General features: G+C 42.4%; 2 protein-coding genes across 6 annotated transcripts in view; one reads left to right on the forward strand and one right to left on the reverse strand.

The window, feature by feature from the left end:
• LOC111953689 (ubiquitin-like modifier-activating enzyme 5) lies at positions 1–5459 on the forward strand. 2 transcript variants are annotated; one of them, XM_023973120.2, is made up of 12 exons: positions 1–351; positions 517–562; positions 749–838; positions 953–1062; positions 1200–1286; positions 2206–2290; positions 2392–2496; positions 3019–3146; positions 3384–3519; positions 3675–3753; positions 3851–3957; positions 4144–5459. In XM_023973120.2, the coding sequence occupies exons 1-12, from the start codon at positions 173–175 to the stop codon at positions 4225–4227; spliced, it is 1236 nt and encodes a 411-aa protein (XP_023828888.1). In that variant the 5' UTR covers positions 1–172; the 3' UTR covers positions 4228–5459. The 2 variants fall into 2 exon arrangements, with proteins under 2 accessions (XP_023828888.1, XP_070291532.1); XM_070435431.1 differs by having other exon boundaries at positions 1–344; positions 510–562.
• Positions 5426–16901, reverse strand: part of nphp3 (nephronophthisis 3) — a 24233-nt gene continuing 12757 nt past the window's right edge. For 2 of the 4 annotated variants that reach the window (XM_023973115.1, XM_023973116.2), the window contains exons 23-27: positions 16566–16693; positions 13543–13783; positions 12990–13115; positions 9639–9754; positions 5426–6927 (exon numbers count right to left, since the gene is read on the reverse strand). In XM_023973115.1, the coding sequence (XP_023828883.1) occupies positions 6759–6927; positions 9639–9754; positions 12990–13115; positions 13543–13783; positions 16566–16693 (780 nt within the window). In that variant the 3' untranslated portion in view covers positions 5426–6758. Of the gene's footprint in view, positions 6928–9638; positions 9755–12989; positions 13116–13542; positions 13784–13926; positions 13960–16565; positions 16694–16901 lie in introns of those variants that run through there. The other 2 variants (XM_023973117.1, XM_023973119.2) reach the window with 2 other exon arrangements.

A 16901-nucleotide genomic window follows, 5' to 3' on the forward strand; every position in this document is an offset into this window, starting at 1 on the left:
CGCCCGGACGTAATTTACAGAAACTCAGGCTGACAGTTGATTCGAGCTGTGTAGACGTGTACTAGTTGTCATCCATCGCTTGTAATCTTTCTTTAATTGTTAAGGCTTTGCAATCTAGGCATTTTACATTTGAACAACGGAGAAGTTAGTGTGCCTTATTCCTTGTAGAAACATGACCTCAGTCGAAGAACTGAAGCTACGAGTGAGAGAGCTGGAGAATGAGTTGATCAAGTGTAAGCAAAAGCGATGTACGGCGATGTGTGCGGAGGAACCTGCTGACAACAACCATCCTCATCACAGACCAAGGATCGACAAAATGAGTGCTGAAGTAGTGGACTCAAACCCTTACAGGTAGCTAGCTATGTTAAACTGTCAAAATCTAACGGCCGCGAATGGAGTCATTTGTGATAATAAATACATAAGACTAGCTACCTGATCTGGTTGACACCCCAGAAAAAGGGCCGGCACGTCCCATATGGTGTAAACTGCTTACCTCACCATTTTCTTACCTTACAGTCGTCTGATGGCTTTGAAGCGAATGGGCATTGTTGAAGATTATGAGGTAATATATTACATTCTATTGTTATCTGATACACACAAATGTTACCCAATTCCAATATTTCACCAATATTGCCAGGCTTTGAAGAAATCCCTGTTGCATGATTCCTGGATGTCCAGAATTTTAAAACTCGATACAGATCTTATATGACAATAACATGGCATGTGTTTCTATCCTACTGTTAAACAGAAAATCCGGACGTTCACTGTAGCCGTGGTGGGTGTTGGAGGAGTTGGAAGTGTGACTGCAGAAATGCTCACAAGATGTGGCATTGGTAAGGTAATACAAACTTCACATTACTACATCAACATATCATTCCTTTCTACCTGATGCTTCCGATGGACAATGTCCATCAATGCGACATGCATTGTGTCATTCTGCCTCTTTGTACAGCTCATCCTGTTTGACTATGACAAAGTGGAGCTGGCCAATATGAACAGGCTTTTCTTCCAGCCTCACCAGGCTGGTCTCAGCAAAGTAGAGGCAGCGGAACACACACTCAGGTACAGTTACCTGGTGGGTGGGGGGGGGTTGTGTTCTGCTGAACACACCCCATGAGTGATACCCCAGATATTTACATTGTTTTATATGATCTCATGTTGCTATAAGGTGCTGGCATATTAAACAATTATGTTAACAGGACTATCAACCCAGATGTGCAGTTTGAGACCCACAACTATAACATCACCACCATGGACAATTTTGCACATTTCATGGATCGCATAAGGTGAGAAGTGCTGTCCTCTCCTAAGTGCCATACTGCTCGTGTGGTCATTTGTACAGAGTGTTTTCAGTATTGAATTGCTCCACTGTGCTGTTCTATACGGCATGAGTGTTTTCTCTCTGTTTTCTGACTCAAGTTCATTAGATAACATAATTGCATAACAGTATGACATTGGATACTGTAATGTACATGATGAGGACAACTCTGAAATAAACACTTAAAATCACGTAAAATAATCTAGAAAGGGGGTTATATTGGTTAAAGGTTCAGCATCTAGAGGCACCATACAAGTCTAAAGTTTGGACACCTACTCATTTTTACTATTTTCTACATTGTAGAATAACAGTGAAGACATAAAAACTATGAAATAACACATATGGAATCATGTAGTAACCAAAATAGTGTTAAACAAATAAAATATATAAAATATATTTTGATTTGTTCAACATGTTTTTTTGGGGGGGGTTACTACATGATTCCAAATGTGTTATTTCATAGTTTTGATTTCTTCACTATTATTCTACATTGTAGAAAATAGTAAAAATAAAGAAAAACCCTTGAATGAGTAGCTGTGTCCAAACTTTTGACTGGTACTGTATAATAGCATCTTAATTTCAGCCAGTTTGCTACAGCAGGATAATAATCCTGCAGCAACAAGAAATGTGAATTATTATGTCTGTAGAGGTTGATATTTTTCGTAAGGGAAAATCAAGTCTGAAATATCAAAGTGGAAATATATCAACTTCAGAAGCCTTTTTTTGAACCTCAAATGTTGTCCTGCAACAGGGGGATCAAATTAAGATCCTACATCTGTACCACTGGGTAGCCTACATTACAAATAACGTAAAAGAATATCCACACGTTCACTACAAGGTCAGTCTGTATGCTCTCCTGTTCTTAAGTACTCTCTGTGTTGTCTCAGTCATGGGGCACTTCAAGATGGAAAGGCTGTGGACCTGGTCCTGGGCTGTGTGGACAACTTTGAGGCCCGGATGGCCATCAACACAGTCAGTACTAACCTATATCCATCATTCCCTAACTATAAAACACACATTATTGAGTTGGTGAAGATCAGATGATGTATGTTGGTCATCTTCTTGCTGCCTAGGCGTGTAACGAGCTGAGTCAGATCTGGATGGAGTCGGGTGTTAGTGAGAACGCCGTGTCCGGACATATCCAGCTCATCATCCCTGGGGAGACGGCCTGCTTCGCAGTACGTCACAACATACACTTGCTTTATAGGCAATAGACAGTGTCAGAAAATGAATTGCGGCAGATGGCGTTACGCTAACCCAATGTTAACTTTTATGCCTTTCCATAACCCGTACCTTAATTCACTGAAGCTATTCCTAACCATAACCCAAACCTTGTTCCAAACCTTAACCCTGACCTTAATTAATTTTCACCCCTATACACCCTTCCACCCGTATGCCTAAACGTATGTTTTTTTTGTTCTGCCAGTTTCCTAAGCAATATTGTTCTCTACTCCATATACATTGATGTCTGTAAACTCACCCAAAACACAAGCTTTGATTGCCATAGTTGACATGAGTTGATGATATGGAGTTGAAAATGATCACCTGGGGGTGTATTCAGTGATTAAACGTTCTGGACGTCTGTCCTACACGCTACATTTCTATCTGAACGTTCTGTGATGTTGCATCCTCTGAACATGGCCCTGTTGGGTGAGTTGCCAATGCCGTGCAATGCACTTATTTCCTTCTCCATGCGACAGTGTGCTCCACCCCTGGTGGTGGCGGCCAACATTGATGAGAAGACCCTGAAGAGGGACGGGGTGTGCGCTGCCAGCCTACCCACCACCATGGGCGTGGTGGCAGGGATCCTGGTCCAAAACGTCCTCAAGTAAGATATGAGTGACATTCGTTTGTAAATGAGCCCTGGGTCATATTCATTAGGCACCAAACGGAATACAACGTATTGAAGCCGGGAGGGACTACCTGAACTTGTCAAAATAAGAAACACTTGGTTTTTCTGGTGTGAAGCGTTTTGCTACAATGCGCCCTAATGAATATGACCCTGATCATAGCCCATAACAGGGTTTCCTATGAAGGTATTCTAACTGTGGGTTGTGGTCCTCAGGTACCTGTTGAAGTTTGGCACAGTCAGTCACTACCTGGGCTACAACGCTATGCAGGACTTCTTCCCCACTATGGCAATGAAGGCCAACCCCACGTGCGATGACCGCTACTGCAGGAAACAGCAGGACGACTATAAGGTGACTGACCAAGGAGGCCCTTTTCTATCTTTCTCTTCTCACTTTCTCCTCTCTTCTCTCTCTTCTCTCTCATATATCATGACCTGGGCTGTGTGAGGGGATGTACATGACCTGGTACAGTTGTAATTCAGTTGTTTGTGCTTTGTGGCCCAAAGAAAAAAGAGGCAGAGCGGCCGAAAAAGGTTGTAGAGCAGGCGGTGGAAGAGGTGGTTGTTCACGAGGAGAACAACTGGGGTGAGTTAGCTAGAGTGTTGATATTGCCTAAATGTGTTGTCCATAGTAAGTGATCCTGTCTAGCTACCATTACTGACCTATGGTTTTGCTCTGTTAGGTATTGAGCTTGTGTCGGAGCAGACAGACGAGGAACTCCAGGCCGCCTCCGGCCCAGTCCCTGACCTCCCAGAGGGCATCACTGTGGCCTACACCATCCCTGACAAGGTCAGTACCAGGCAAACCTTACAAGAATACTATATTGTCGTAGCGATTTTGTTAACGAATGGCGACAATGCAACGCTCCTTGTTGGTCTCGAACCCGGGGTCTTCAAGCCACACCTGCTAAACACTGCTCCAATAAGGCATCTCAAGTAAGGTTAGACTAATAATGCCATTTGTCTTCTTTTCCAGGAGACGGGGACATCAGAAGAGGAGACGGTGGAGGAAACGGAACAGAGTCTAGAGGAGCTGATGGCTCGGATGAGGAAGCTGTAACTAGGACCGGACAATCCGTCGTTATTATCGTCATGCATCGCTTATCTCAGCAACATCACAGTGAACCTACACAGCAAATTGGCCAGTGTTGCCTAGTGTTGATATTTTTTTGTGTAACATTTCTAGTATTGAAGGAGTTAAGGCTTTACAGTAACCAGTGTGTTAATTTAACACTGGAAAGTGTGGACCCGTATAGACACTGGAACAGTTACATTTAAGACTGTGTTGATTTAACACTGGAGGATTTTTGCTGTGTACCACCTTTTTAATAACTAAGCAGACACCACGCAAAGCTCCATTGCAGGAGGTATGCTGTATCTTACCGTCGCTCCATGTTCTAAAATGGAGCCAAGTTTTTCTCTTACCCTCTAACCCTACTACAGTATCAATACTCCTTAATGCAAATACTTTTGCTCTTTTGACAAAGCGAATGCGATGCATGGTTAATGACCTTAAGTGCTGCTGTTGAGAATGATCTTCATATTCCCCAAGGGTAGGAATTTACTAGTGTACGCCTGTTCAGTATGGAAGCATATAGCTGTCGAAATTTCCATTTGAATTTCAGCATCGGAGAGCACAAACTGGTAGTTGAAATAACCTATCCTGACCCTAAATCGTATGTAATTCTCGTTTTGTTGTAATGGACCTGGTACATACAGATGTTATCGGTCTGATGAATTATGCTTGTGTGTCAACTGTTGACTGAGAGGAAAGATTGTTGTAAACACTCGGCAATTGAATATTGCCGAAGTTCAGCATTACAGCGTGATTTAAATTGAAAGGCGATATTGCCACGTTAGTGGAGACGGCGATCACAGTAAATGTTGGCTCAATCGGAAATTACCTTTAACGTTTCTCACACAATCTAATGCTTCAGTGGTACAGCTTGAACGACGCCCTAAGCCTCTGATCAACTACTACTACTGTATAGAATGCTTATTAATGAATTAAACTGGATTGTTAATGCATTTCCCACCTTCTAAAACATTTTGAATGAGGCCCAACCTTTCTTCGCATTACCTATCTGCGCCCTGTCTAGCTCTGGTCCATACCGCGACAAAAAACGAGTGGGCTCTGCATTCATTCATTGTGGTGGTGCGATGGACCACTGCTGCTCCATGTCATGCTCTTTAAACTGATATACCTATAACCCGAAACGGTCTCTGCTGAAACTGTATTGACTGACTCTGTGCACACCTTGTTTCAATAAAGTATTTATTAGCCGGAATACATTTGATTAGTTTATGGTATTTCATTTACAGATTCTTACACAATGACATGAGTACACAGTAAGACAATGCACTTCGAGTATATGTTTGGCACATGACAGGGTTTCGGTACCTTACATCAACTTTGGCTTCATGTACATTCACACTGACAATGAAGGCTCAACTTATTCATTAGTTCATTAGTAGCAAAATGTTTTTTATTGGGCAAGTTCAGGGTAGTTCCTCACCGCTTCGGTCCGTTTTCTTCCATTTGATGTCTAGTGAATACACCTCAGTGAAATTGTGTGGTGAGAGATCTAACACGTCAGAACCTCTGCAATAGGGCAGAATTCTGAAAAACTGATGGCATGGGTTTGAAACCCATTATCTTACTTGCATAAATACTTTACGTGAGGTAAATACATTTAAAACTGCTCAGTGATATACAATTATTGATTTGCACCATGGCATGAGATCAAGGTTCCATCTAGAAACAGGCATATGTCATAGTTTACACGAATAAAATATCTATTACTGCATGAAGACTTGGCACTGATTGCATAACCGGCACAGCATTCTGTAACAATACAGCTCCAAAATGTGTTTTTATATGAGCATGCATACGATAGTTATGAACGTGTACAGCTGTAGGAATTTCCATTTTGGCCATTTAGCAGACACCCTTATCCAGAGCGACTGACTTTGATGAATCATTATCCAATTATCAAATTCAAAATGTAATTTCAACAGTTATACACTTCCATAGGTACTAACAGTGAGCTATTGAAATTTGGAAACATTCGTAAATATAGAATAAAAAAACCTTCTTAACCTGAGTTTCAGGCCCTGACAAGGGCGGTGTTGACATCATTTCCCATTCTTTCATAATAATACATGATTACATTAATATCTTTAAAAAAACAAACACAATACAGCCATTTAACAGACATTAAATAAAGCATACTTCATATTTTCATGAAGGAAGTTAGCTACAGTACACTTAACAGGCGACATTACAACACCGTTCCGTCTCAAAGCAGCATAAAGAACCATTGAGAGTTCCATGGACGTTCTTCTCAGGAATGCAGATTGTGGACCCTGGCTCTATTGGAATTCTCTTTCCGTGATTCCCCGGACCCTATCTCACCATCTTCTCAAAGAACATTGTTGGAGAAGATCCAAGGTCCCTACCCTTGGACCTTCTCCACCCATGCATTTCTATAAGGAGATGAGGAAAGGTCACACGTGGAATCGAGGGAAGACAAATTGGGAAAGAGCCCCAGTGTTCTAGGTCCCCCAGGGGTGAGGAGATAGATGGAGGGATCACCTGGGGGCATGTGGGAGAGGGGCGGGCCCTCGTAGGCTAAACGTGTCCCCACTGGACGAGTGCCGAGACGGGGCCTTCCCACACACCAGAGACGGCTCCGCCTCTTTGATCTCCATGGCTCGCTTGTAGAGTTCTGCAGCTTTCTCAAAGTCCCCCTCCTCATAGCTGGGGGAGATAGAGAGAGAGTAGGGAAAAGAGAGAGAAATATAACATTACAGGGTTCATAAAGAGATATGGGGATGAAAATAAAACTAGTATAGCACTGTATATGTGTATTCACAATAAGATGGTGAGTGTGTGTATGTTTCACTATTTTTCAATGTCATGACAATTCCCTTGTAAAATCATATCAAATTACATAAATCAACCAAAGAAAAGTCGGTAGAATGTAGGAAATTAGAATGTTTGGTTGATAAGAGCAACAGTGTTGATTTGAAACCCATTCTATTTCTTTGCCATGGTGACTTTATTCATAAGAATACAATTTCATTTGTATATGATGATGTCACAAGAGCAACTTTAGTAGAATTTTAAATGTTAGAATGTTTGGTTGAATAACACCAATGTTGATTTGGAACTCAGCTTTGGTGGCGACAACCCCACGACTCGATGTGCGACTTGCTTCGGCTATCTAATATTATAAACTCGGCAAAAAAAGAAACGTCCTCTCACTGTCAACTGCGTTTATTTTCAGCAAACTTAACATGTGTAAATATTTGTATGAACATAAGACCCAACAACTGAGACATAAACTGAACAAGTTTCACAGACATGTGACTAACAGAAATGGAATAATATGTCCCTGAACAAAGGGGGGGTCAAAATCAAAAGGAACAGTCAGTGTCTGGTGTGGCCACCAGCTGCATTAAGTACTGCAGTGCATCTCCTCATGGACTGCACCAGATTTGCCAGTTCTTGCTGTGAGATGTTACCCCACTCTTCCACCAAGGCACCTGCAAGTTCCCGGACATTTCTGGGGGCGAATGGCCCTAGCCCTCACCCTCCGATCCAACAGGTCCCAGACGTGCTCAATGGGATTGAGATCCGGGCTCTTCGCTGGCCTTGGCAGAACACTGACATTCCTGTCTTGCAGGAAATCACGCACAGAACAAGCAGTATGGCTGGTGGCATTGTCATGCTGGAGGGTCATGTCAGGATGAGCATGCAGGAACAGTACCACATGAGGGAGGAGGATGTCTTCCCTGTAACGCACAGCATTGCACTGCAATGACAACAAGCTCAGTCCGGCGATGCTGTGACACACCGCCCCAGACCATGACGGACCCTCCACTTCCAAATCGATCCCGCTCCAGAGTACAGGCTCTGTAACGCTCATTCCTTTGACGATAAACGCGAATCCGACCATCACCCCTGGTGAGACAAAACCGCGACTCGTCAGTGAAGAGCACTTTTTGCCAGTCCTGTCTGGTCCAGTGACGGTGGGTTTGTGCCCATAGGCGACGTTGTTGCCGGTGATGTCTGGCGAGGACCTGCCTTACAACAGGCCTACAAGCCCTGAGTCCAGCCCCTCTCAGCTTATTGCGGACAGTCTGAGCACTGATGGAGGGATTGTGCGTTCCTGGTGGAACTCGGGCAGTTGTTGTTGCCATCCTGTACCTGTCCTGCAGGTGTGATGTTCGGATGTACCGATCCTGTGCAGGTGTTGTTACACGTGGTCTGCCACTGCGAGGACGATCAGCTGTCCGTCCTGTCTCCCTGTAGCGCTGTCTTAGGCGTCTCACAGTACGGACATTGCAATTTATTGCCCTGGCCACATCTGCAGTCCTCATGCCTCCTTGCAGCATGCCTAAGGCATGTTCACACAGATGAGCAGGGACCCTGCGCATCTTTCTTTTGGTGTTTTCAGAGTCAGTAGAAAGGCCTCTTTAGTGTCCTAAGTATTCATAACTGTGACCTTAATTGCCTACCGTCTGTAAGCTGTTAGTGTCTTAACGACTGTTCCACAGGTGCATGTTCATTGAACAAGCATGGGAAACAGTGTTTAAATCCTTTACAATTAAGATATGTGAAGTTATTTGGATTTTTACGAATTATCTTTGAAAGACAGGGTCCTGAAAAAGGAACGTTTCTTTTTTTGCTGAGTTTACTTTTTATGAGCTTCAACACCCAGCAATATAACCAGTCCCAACCATTGATTGCACAGGGTCATCAGTATCTTCCTGCAAGACCTTCAAATCCCATCATCAAATGGTAAAAATCACATACTGTATTCTTACCAGAATTTGTTTCATTACAATAGTTTTTTTCTCTCCCATGTTTAAAATACATTTAGGTACATATATAATTGGTTTTGTATGTGACTTTAGGTCAGGTCATCCCGAGTTTCTCAGAGATCTTGCATTGTGAGTGGTATTAGAAATCCCACTCCCTAAACATTGCCAGCGTCCGCTACCACAACCAGCACCTGACTGAGCAGGAGAAACGCTGGCTGTTCCACAAGCACATGGAGATGAGGCGCAAGGTGGAGTTCTACAGGAAAGTGAGGAGGGAGTTTTACAAGTCTTTTCTGATGAAGAGATGGAGAAACTGGAAGCCATTCCGGCGGTGTTGGGGTTGGCTGTAGAGATGGGCTTCCTGTAAATCACTGATTTATTTTGCAGAAGTGAGATAAGATGAAATAGAAAATATAGGATTGGTAGGTATAGTAAGTTTGGATACTGTCTATTTTATATCAATACAAATACGAGTTAAAATTGTGATGTGTCTTTTTTGAGTGTGTTTGTGTGATGCTGGGTGAGTTCCAGAGACCTCTAAAGCACATAAAAGAATAGAGAAGGTGTTTATGTGTCTGGGACGGCTCCATATGTGTGTGTGTGTGTGTGTGTACACAGTATGCTTGTGTGGTGTGTACTCACCTGAGTACAGCTAGGTTCTTCAGCGTCTCTCCGACACGTGGGTGTGAGCGTCCCAGACTGTCCTCATACACTCTGAGAGCCTGTTCATACAGGGGCAGCGCTTCACTGTGCTTCTTCTGCCAAACACAATAACACACTCAGACACATCACATAAGTACTTCAGCAAATGTCCAGACAGAGTCTGCAAGGAGAGACAGTCAGTCTTGAAAGCTAATTAAGATGGAAAATCTATTCAAATCAAACCATATGCCCCTATATGCTTTCCAGCAGTTCCCATCTTTCCTTACAAAGCAAACTGGCCAGTGTTAGCTAGTGTTGATTCAGGTGTTAAATTAACACTCATTGGTGTAAAAGAACCCCAGTCTTGGTGTTAATAACCAGCGTTGAAACAAAACCACGCACATCATTATATTTCCCAGCATGCTGTATTGCAGATAGATTTTTAGAATGTTTGTTTCAATATCTATGTTTCTGCATGTACATTGATTAATTCATCTTATGCTACTCAAATATATATAATATGCATTTTTCTAAACAAACCCAACCTGTTACTTGGACTTATTGCACCCATTACTGAAATGGTTGTTTCAGAGGTAGTCTCATATTTTAGTCTTTCCAACCCTGGAAGTCATTCTGAATGCAGGTTGCAGATAAATAAAAATTCCAAATGTTGGACACATCACTTTTACAAGCCAGTATAATGTGACTTGCAGGCCTGATGTAGTCTGTAAACCATGAGTTTCAGGCCACTGTATTAGGGTATTATCTTAAATAATCAAATTTTTATGATAACATATTCAATTAGGATCTCACTTGGTGAAGGCCACAGGACTGAAAATTAATGAATGCAACAACCATGGGGTTTTCTCGTTTGGGCAAAACACTGCCCTCCGTATTCTCTCCTCCATGACCCGGAAAACAATAAGTGGTTGAGTGGACGAGGAGTGTGTCAATTCGTTAGTAGGCAATTGGAAGAGTGCTTCCCCTCCTCGATAGCCACCTTTCATCGAGGATACTCATGTGTGTCCTACCGCGGAAGACTTTGAAATCTGCCACACCCCCTTCGAGTCAGCTTTAGTTTTGTCACAGGAGAAAAACATGCACACGTTTAAAGACAATATGCTACTTATTGTTTAATCTATAAAATGTATTACACAACTAACTTAATTTGATCATTTTACACATTTATTTTAGGATCCACCCCTGTAAACATCATTTGCCTAATGACGCGTGATTGGAAAAGGGCAGTCTCATTTCAAGCAAGCGCATTTCCATCCACATTCACTCTCCTCGCCGACTCTCCTCGATTAACTTTGATATTTTTCAAATTAGGCACGAGACGACGCAGGAGGTGAGAAAATCTAATTGATAAAAGGCCCATGTATCTGTCACTAACAAATACAGTCATGAGTGGTAACTCTACAGTCGTGGCCAAAAGTTTTGAGAATGAAACAAATATTAATTTCCACAAAGTTCGCTGATTCAGTCTTAAATTATTTTTGTCAGAGGTTACTATGGAATACTGAAGTATAATTACAAGCATTTCATACGTGTCAAAGGCTTTTATTGACAATTACATGAAGTTGATGCAAAGAGTCAATATTTGCAGTGTTGACTCTTCTTTTTCAAGACCTCTGCAATCCGCCCTGGCATGCTGTCAATTAACTTCTGGGCCACATCCTGACTGATGGCAGCCCATTCTTGCATAATCAATGCTTGGAGTTTTTCAGAATTTGTGGGTTTTTGTTTGTCCACCCGCCTCTGAGGATTGACCACAAGTTCTCAATGGGATTAAGGTCTGGGGAGTTTCCTGGCCATGGACCCAAAATATCGATGTTTTGTTCCCCGAGCCACTTCCTTATGGCAAGGTGCTCCATCATGCAGGAAAAGGCATTGTTCGTCACCAAACTGTTCCTTGACAGTTGGGAGAAGTTGCTCTCGGAGGATGTGTTGGTACCATTCTTTATTCATGGCTGTGTTCTTAGGCAAAATTGTGAGTGAGCCCACTCCCTTGGCTGAGAATCAACCCCACACATGAATGGTCTCAGGATGCTTTACTGTTGGCATGACACAGGACTGATGGTAGCGCTGACCTTTTCTTCTCCGGACAAGCTTTTTTCTAGATGCCCCAAACAATCGGAAAGGGGATTCATCAGAGAAAATGACTTTACCCCAGTCCTCAGCAGTCCAATCCCTGTACCTTTTGCAGAATATCAGTCTGTCCCTGATGTTTTTCCTGGAGAGAAGTGGCTTCTTTGCTGCCCTTCTTGACACCAGGCCATCCTCCAAAAGTCTTCGCCTCACTGTGTGTGCAGATGCACTCACACCTGCCTGCTGCCATTCCTGAGCAAGCTCTGTACTGGTGGTGCCCCGATCCCGCAGCTGAATCAACTTTAGGAGACGGTCCTGGCGCTTGCTGGACGCCCTGAAGCCTTCTTCACAACAATTGCGCCGCTCTTCTTGAAGTTCTTGATGATCCGATAAATGGTTGATTTAGATGCAATCTTACTGGCAGCAATATCCTTGCCTGTGAAGCCCTTTTTGTGCAAAGCAATGATGACGGTACGTGTTTCCTTGCAGGTAACCATGGTTGACATAGGAAGAACAATGATTCCAAGCACCACCCTCCTTTTGAAGCTTCCAGTCTGTTATTCGAATTCAATCAGTATGACAGAGTGATCTCCAGCCTTGTCCTCATCAACACTCACACCTGTGTTAACGAGAGAATCACTGACATGATGTCAGCTGGTCCTTTTGTGGCAGGGCTGAAATGCTGTGGAAATGTTTTTGGGGGATTCAGTTCATTTGCATGGCAAAGAGGGACTTTGCAATTAATCTGATCACTCTTCATAACATTCTGGAGTATGTGCAAATTGCCATCATATAAACTGAAGCAGCAGACTTTATGAAAATTAATATTTGTGTCATTCTCAAAACTTTTGGCCAAGACTGTACAATTCACTTGAAAAAGGAAAGCAACCTGGGAAATATGCAAATAAAGCTTTATTGTAGGCAGTGTGTTAATTTAACACAGAAAAGTGTGGACCCATATAGACACTGGAACAGTGTTAAATGTAACACTCAGTGTTGATTTAACACTGGAGAATTTGCTGTGTAGCACACAAAAGATCTGGGTTTCAAATACATAAAACAACAATCAAAAACGTTATTTGTGCCTGTTTGAGCTTGCCTAGCTTAATAAACCAATAGAAAAGTCAAAACTGCAAATCCAGCCCTTCTGGCACTCCAGGCAGACTCAAGCAAACGCTTAAAAGTATTTGAAAGTATTTTTCAAGTATTTGAACACAGGTCTGTTACGCAGTTTACTGTTAGAAGTGTTGGTCCTCTCACCAGGTGGCAGTAGAGTACAGCCAGGTTAACCAATGCTGTGGCCACACTGGGGTGTTTAGGTCCAAAACTCTTCTCCCTGATGTCCAGAGCCAGCTCATACAGAGGAACAGCCTTCTCCAGCTTCCCCTGGACAACACAAACATCTCCCCTGTCAGCCTCGCGAATCAGGATTACACACAAGCTACAAGCGAATAGAATTTGAGGCGAGTGAGGAACAAGAATTGAAGATCTCTAGGTTAACTTTCAAACAGCAATGCACATAAAGTTACCAGACATGGGACGGTTAATCTTATGTCTGGAGTGGACTAAATGCATTTGAATGTATACTTTAAACAATTTCCAGCAGAATTTCTGGGGAACCCATTTATTTGGCAAGAATTTCTCACAACCCCACCCCAAATCTAAAAATAAGGACACAACACCCCCCCAAGGGTTACAATCCCGACTTCGAATCCCACTGCTTTAATGTATAACTTACTCTTCGTTTTAACGCTTTATAGGGTCTGTTCAACAGCCCCGTGGTGGCTTTGCTAGACACATCTCCTAAACTCACCCTGCGTTTGTAGAGCATTGCCAGGTGTTTCAGGGTGTAGGCCAGGGAGGGGTGGTCAGGGGACAGGGCTCTCTTCCGGATGTCCAGGGCTCTTTCGTACATGTCCTCTGCAGTCTCGTACTCTCTCCTCTCAGTGTGTAGGGCCGCTAAGTTGTTGAGGGACTGGGCACAGTCAGGGTGGTCCGGCCCCAACACACGCTGACGCATCTCCAGAGAACGAGTCAGGAACACTTTGGACGCCCTGGACACAGAGAGAGGCCTCGGTTCAAATACTATTTGAAATCGTTAAAATACTTTAAAACGTTTCTAGTGTGGTTAGAGTAGCTAGCTAGTGAAATACATAAAAAAAACAAATAAAATTGAAAAGCATTGGTTAAACTTTACCTTCTTTCATTTGGCAATCAAATATAACAACAGCTGTAAAGTGGAGGGTTTGAAAAAGTTAATTAGTAAGTAAGCCTTCCGTAAGCCAGAACAACGCATTAGGGCATAAACCCGTACGTACTGTACGCCCCCTTGACAGGACGCTAGTCTAAGGCAGGGCCTTACCCCCAATACATCTCCTTAAAGGACAACGCCACCCCAAAAAATATATTTTGGTATTTGTTTTATTAGTTCATTGTTGATAAAGTCTCAAAATGTGTTTCATGTCAGCAATCAAGTTACGTGCCTTTCAAAATACAGAAATCTGGCCCGCATGATGCATTTGGCATCATATGATGCAAAACGCAGCATCATATGTGACCTGTTTCAGGAAGCTAGGCGTATGTCGCACATCACTACTTCAAAATGAGTATTTTTGGCAGAAATGCCTTCTGGAACATTCATGTGCCTTAATAACAAACTTGTATGACATCTGTAAATACAAATACATTTGTTGGCTTAGCCACGGAAAAAGACAGGAACCTTCCCATTAGCAATGATTGGCTGAGATTAGGCCTGTGGCGGTCACGAAATTTTGTCAGCCGGTGATTGTCAAGCAAATAACTGTCGGTCTCACGGTAATTGACTGTTTATGTTAATTAACACATTTAGCATCTCCTGTCTTCCAAACATAGCCTACAAGCCATTTTAAAAAGCCTACAAGCCATTTTAAAAAGCATAATAAATCCATGTAATATAGCCTACACCTTCACAATAAATCCATTATTTATTTTAGACAGATCTAAGCATCATATGAAGAAAAAAAATACCTCCCTGCACATTCTCACTGCAAAAGAAGTGGCAGATTAGGAGCAGCGAGCGGATGGCTGGGTGTGTGTGTGTGTGTTGGTGTGTGTGTGTGTGTTAGTGTGTGCTCAGTTTGCAGTCGGCAGCCAAGTTTGCTGTTACTCAGTCAGAATGTGCATTAGCGTTTCATCTATTTTTACTACCCTTGCCCCACTTGTTAGATATTATGCACCTTGACAGCAAACGTCATTGCCATACTAGCAATCTAAATGAGCAGACCGAAAACATGCAAGGAAAAGTGATCGGGTAAACGATGAAGCGAGTGGATAGAGAAATACGGCTTCACTCTATCCAATCAGAGCAGCAGGATCAATGTACAGCCCGCCCTTCTCTTTACAGACAGGCAAACTAGCCAGTTGAGTTATTTAGACCACGCACATGACTGACTCAAAGACAGTACAATATGTTTTAGAAACTCTGACTGACACGAGAAATATGTGCGCTGGCACCCGATCACAGATAATTACAAAAAATACTCGGATCATAATCGTATCCAGAAAATTGCCCATATCCGTTACGACACTCATTTTGTGTCGACTACTTGGCACACCCCTAGTGTCTGGGTAAGCATCATCTAATAATTATAAAATATTTACACAATATATTTATCTGGACACTTTCTATTTTTGAGTTTGCTACTATGCAAATATGCAAGCAACCATTTCACTGTATCGTTTACACCTTCTGTATCCTGTGCATGTGGTAATGTGAAGAACAACATGACCTGCACAAAAGTTAGATTAGGATACAGAATAGGCCAAGGACTATATAAACTGTATTTTTACCTGGAGTTTTTCCCTATTGTAGGCTACTATTTTTACCACTTTTAGTCTTTAAATATTTGGTTGTTTACTACAGTACCTTACTCACTCTGTTTAGCATATGGCATCACATGTGAATCCTTAAAGAGATGGGTGGGGCTAAGGCTTAAGAGAGTGTGAATGATGCTGAATGGGTAGGCTTAAGAGGGTGTGAACGATGCTGAATGGGTGTAGACAAAGAAGAGCTCGCCAGTAGGTGTACCAAATCATTCAAGGACCTTTTTCTCAAAAGTGGGGTTACAAGTTGATCAACTTTCAAAGCAGAATTACTTTCCCATTGTTCCTCAAATGCAGTGTATGATATACAATTTCCTAGCTCTGAGTCTGTACTTTTATCCAATGTAAAAAAAAAAAAAAAAATTTTTTTTTTTACTACATATGACCGAATCGAGGCGGTCGGTCACATATGATAAAAAATGCATCATATGGGCCAGATTTCTGTATTTTGGAACTACATTAACAATGGACTAATGAAACAAATACCAAAATATTTCCTTTAATGCTAAATGCCATGCAGAGGCATCATATTTCACGGGTCCCATATTTAGGGCCATATAAATCTGTGATATTTTTTGCCTGATTCCATAGAGTTTTTTCCTAAATTTGATTTGCTCCTTTTTGTTTTTCCTGGTTTCCGTTTTTCGGAAAACAACCAAATTTGATGTTTTAAGTCCACAACCATGTTTAAACCACTTTTGAGGTCTGGGAAAAATCTAATAATTTGGGATTTTGGGGTGTAGTTGCCCTTTAATGTAAATGAGCACCAGCAAGAGACCATTGTTTGGTTAGCTATCGATATGTCTCTAGCGCTCATGTGATTGCAAAGTTTGAAAAACAAATGGCCACTGGATTGATGCAAATAATCATGATATCACTCTGCCAGGTAGGTGTAGACTACTTTGTATCCTTAGGTCATCCTTAGCATCATCGCTAACAGCTACACAAAGTGTAGATGTGTAAGGGCTGACTCACTCCAGGTTGTTCTGGAGGTAGTAGAGGACTCCCAGCTCGTTGAAGGTCTTGGCACAATCTGCTGTGTCTTTACCCAGAGTCAGCTCCTCTAACTGGAGGGCTCGCCGACGCAGCAGAGTGAAGCCATACTGCAGAGATAGAGACACAGTCAATTCACTATTAATGTATACACATTACACACAACTACACATGAACACACACACTAAAGCCATTTTGCAGAGAGAGACGCGTGTGTAATATGTATGCATTAGATTTGTCATTTTAGGCGATTTAAAAAAAAAAAGTGATCCAATCCTTAATTAATGCACGCACGCACGCACGCACACACACACACAC

Source organism: Salvelinus sp. IW2-2015, linkage group LG27 (assembly GCF_002910315.2).
Source record: "Salvelinus sp. IW2-2015 linkage group LG27, ASM291031v2, whole genome shotgun sequence".
Classification (NCBI taxonomy): domain Eukaryota; kingdom Metazoa; phylum Chordata; class Actinopteri; order Salmoniformes; family Salmonidae; genus Salvelinus; species Salvelinus sp. IW2-2015.

Coding starts and splice junctions, on each gene's coding strand:
- LOC111953689 (XM_023973120.2), top strand. CDS start 173: ATGACCTCAGTCGAAGAACTGAAGCTACGAGTGAGAGAGCTGGAGAAT. Junction 1,063..1,199: donor GCAGCGGAACACACACTCAG/GTACAGTTACCT, acceptor TTATGTTAACAG/GACTATCAACCCAGATGTGC. Junction 2,497..3,018: donor GGGAGACGGCCTGCTTCGCA/GTACGTCACAAC, acceptor TCCATGCGACAG/TGTGCTCCACCCCTGGTGGT.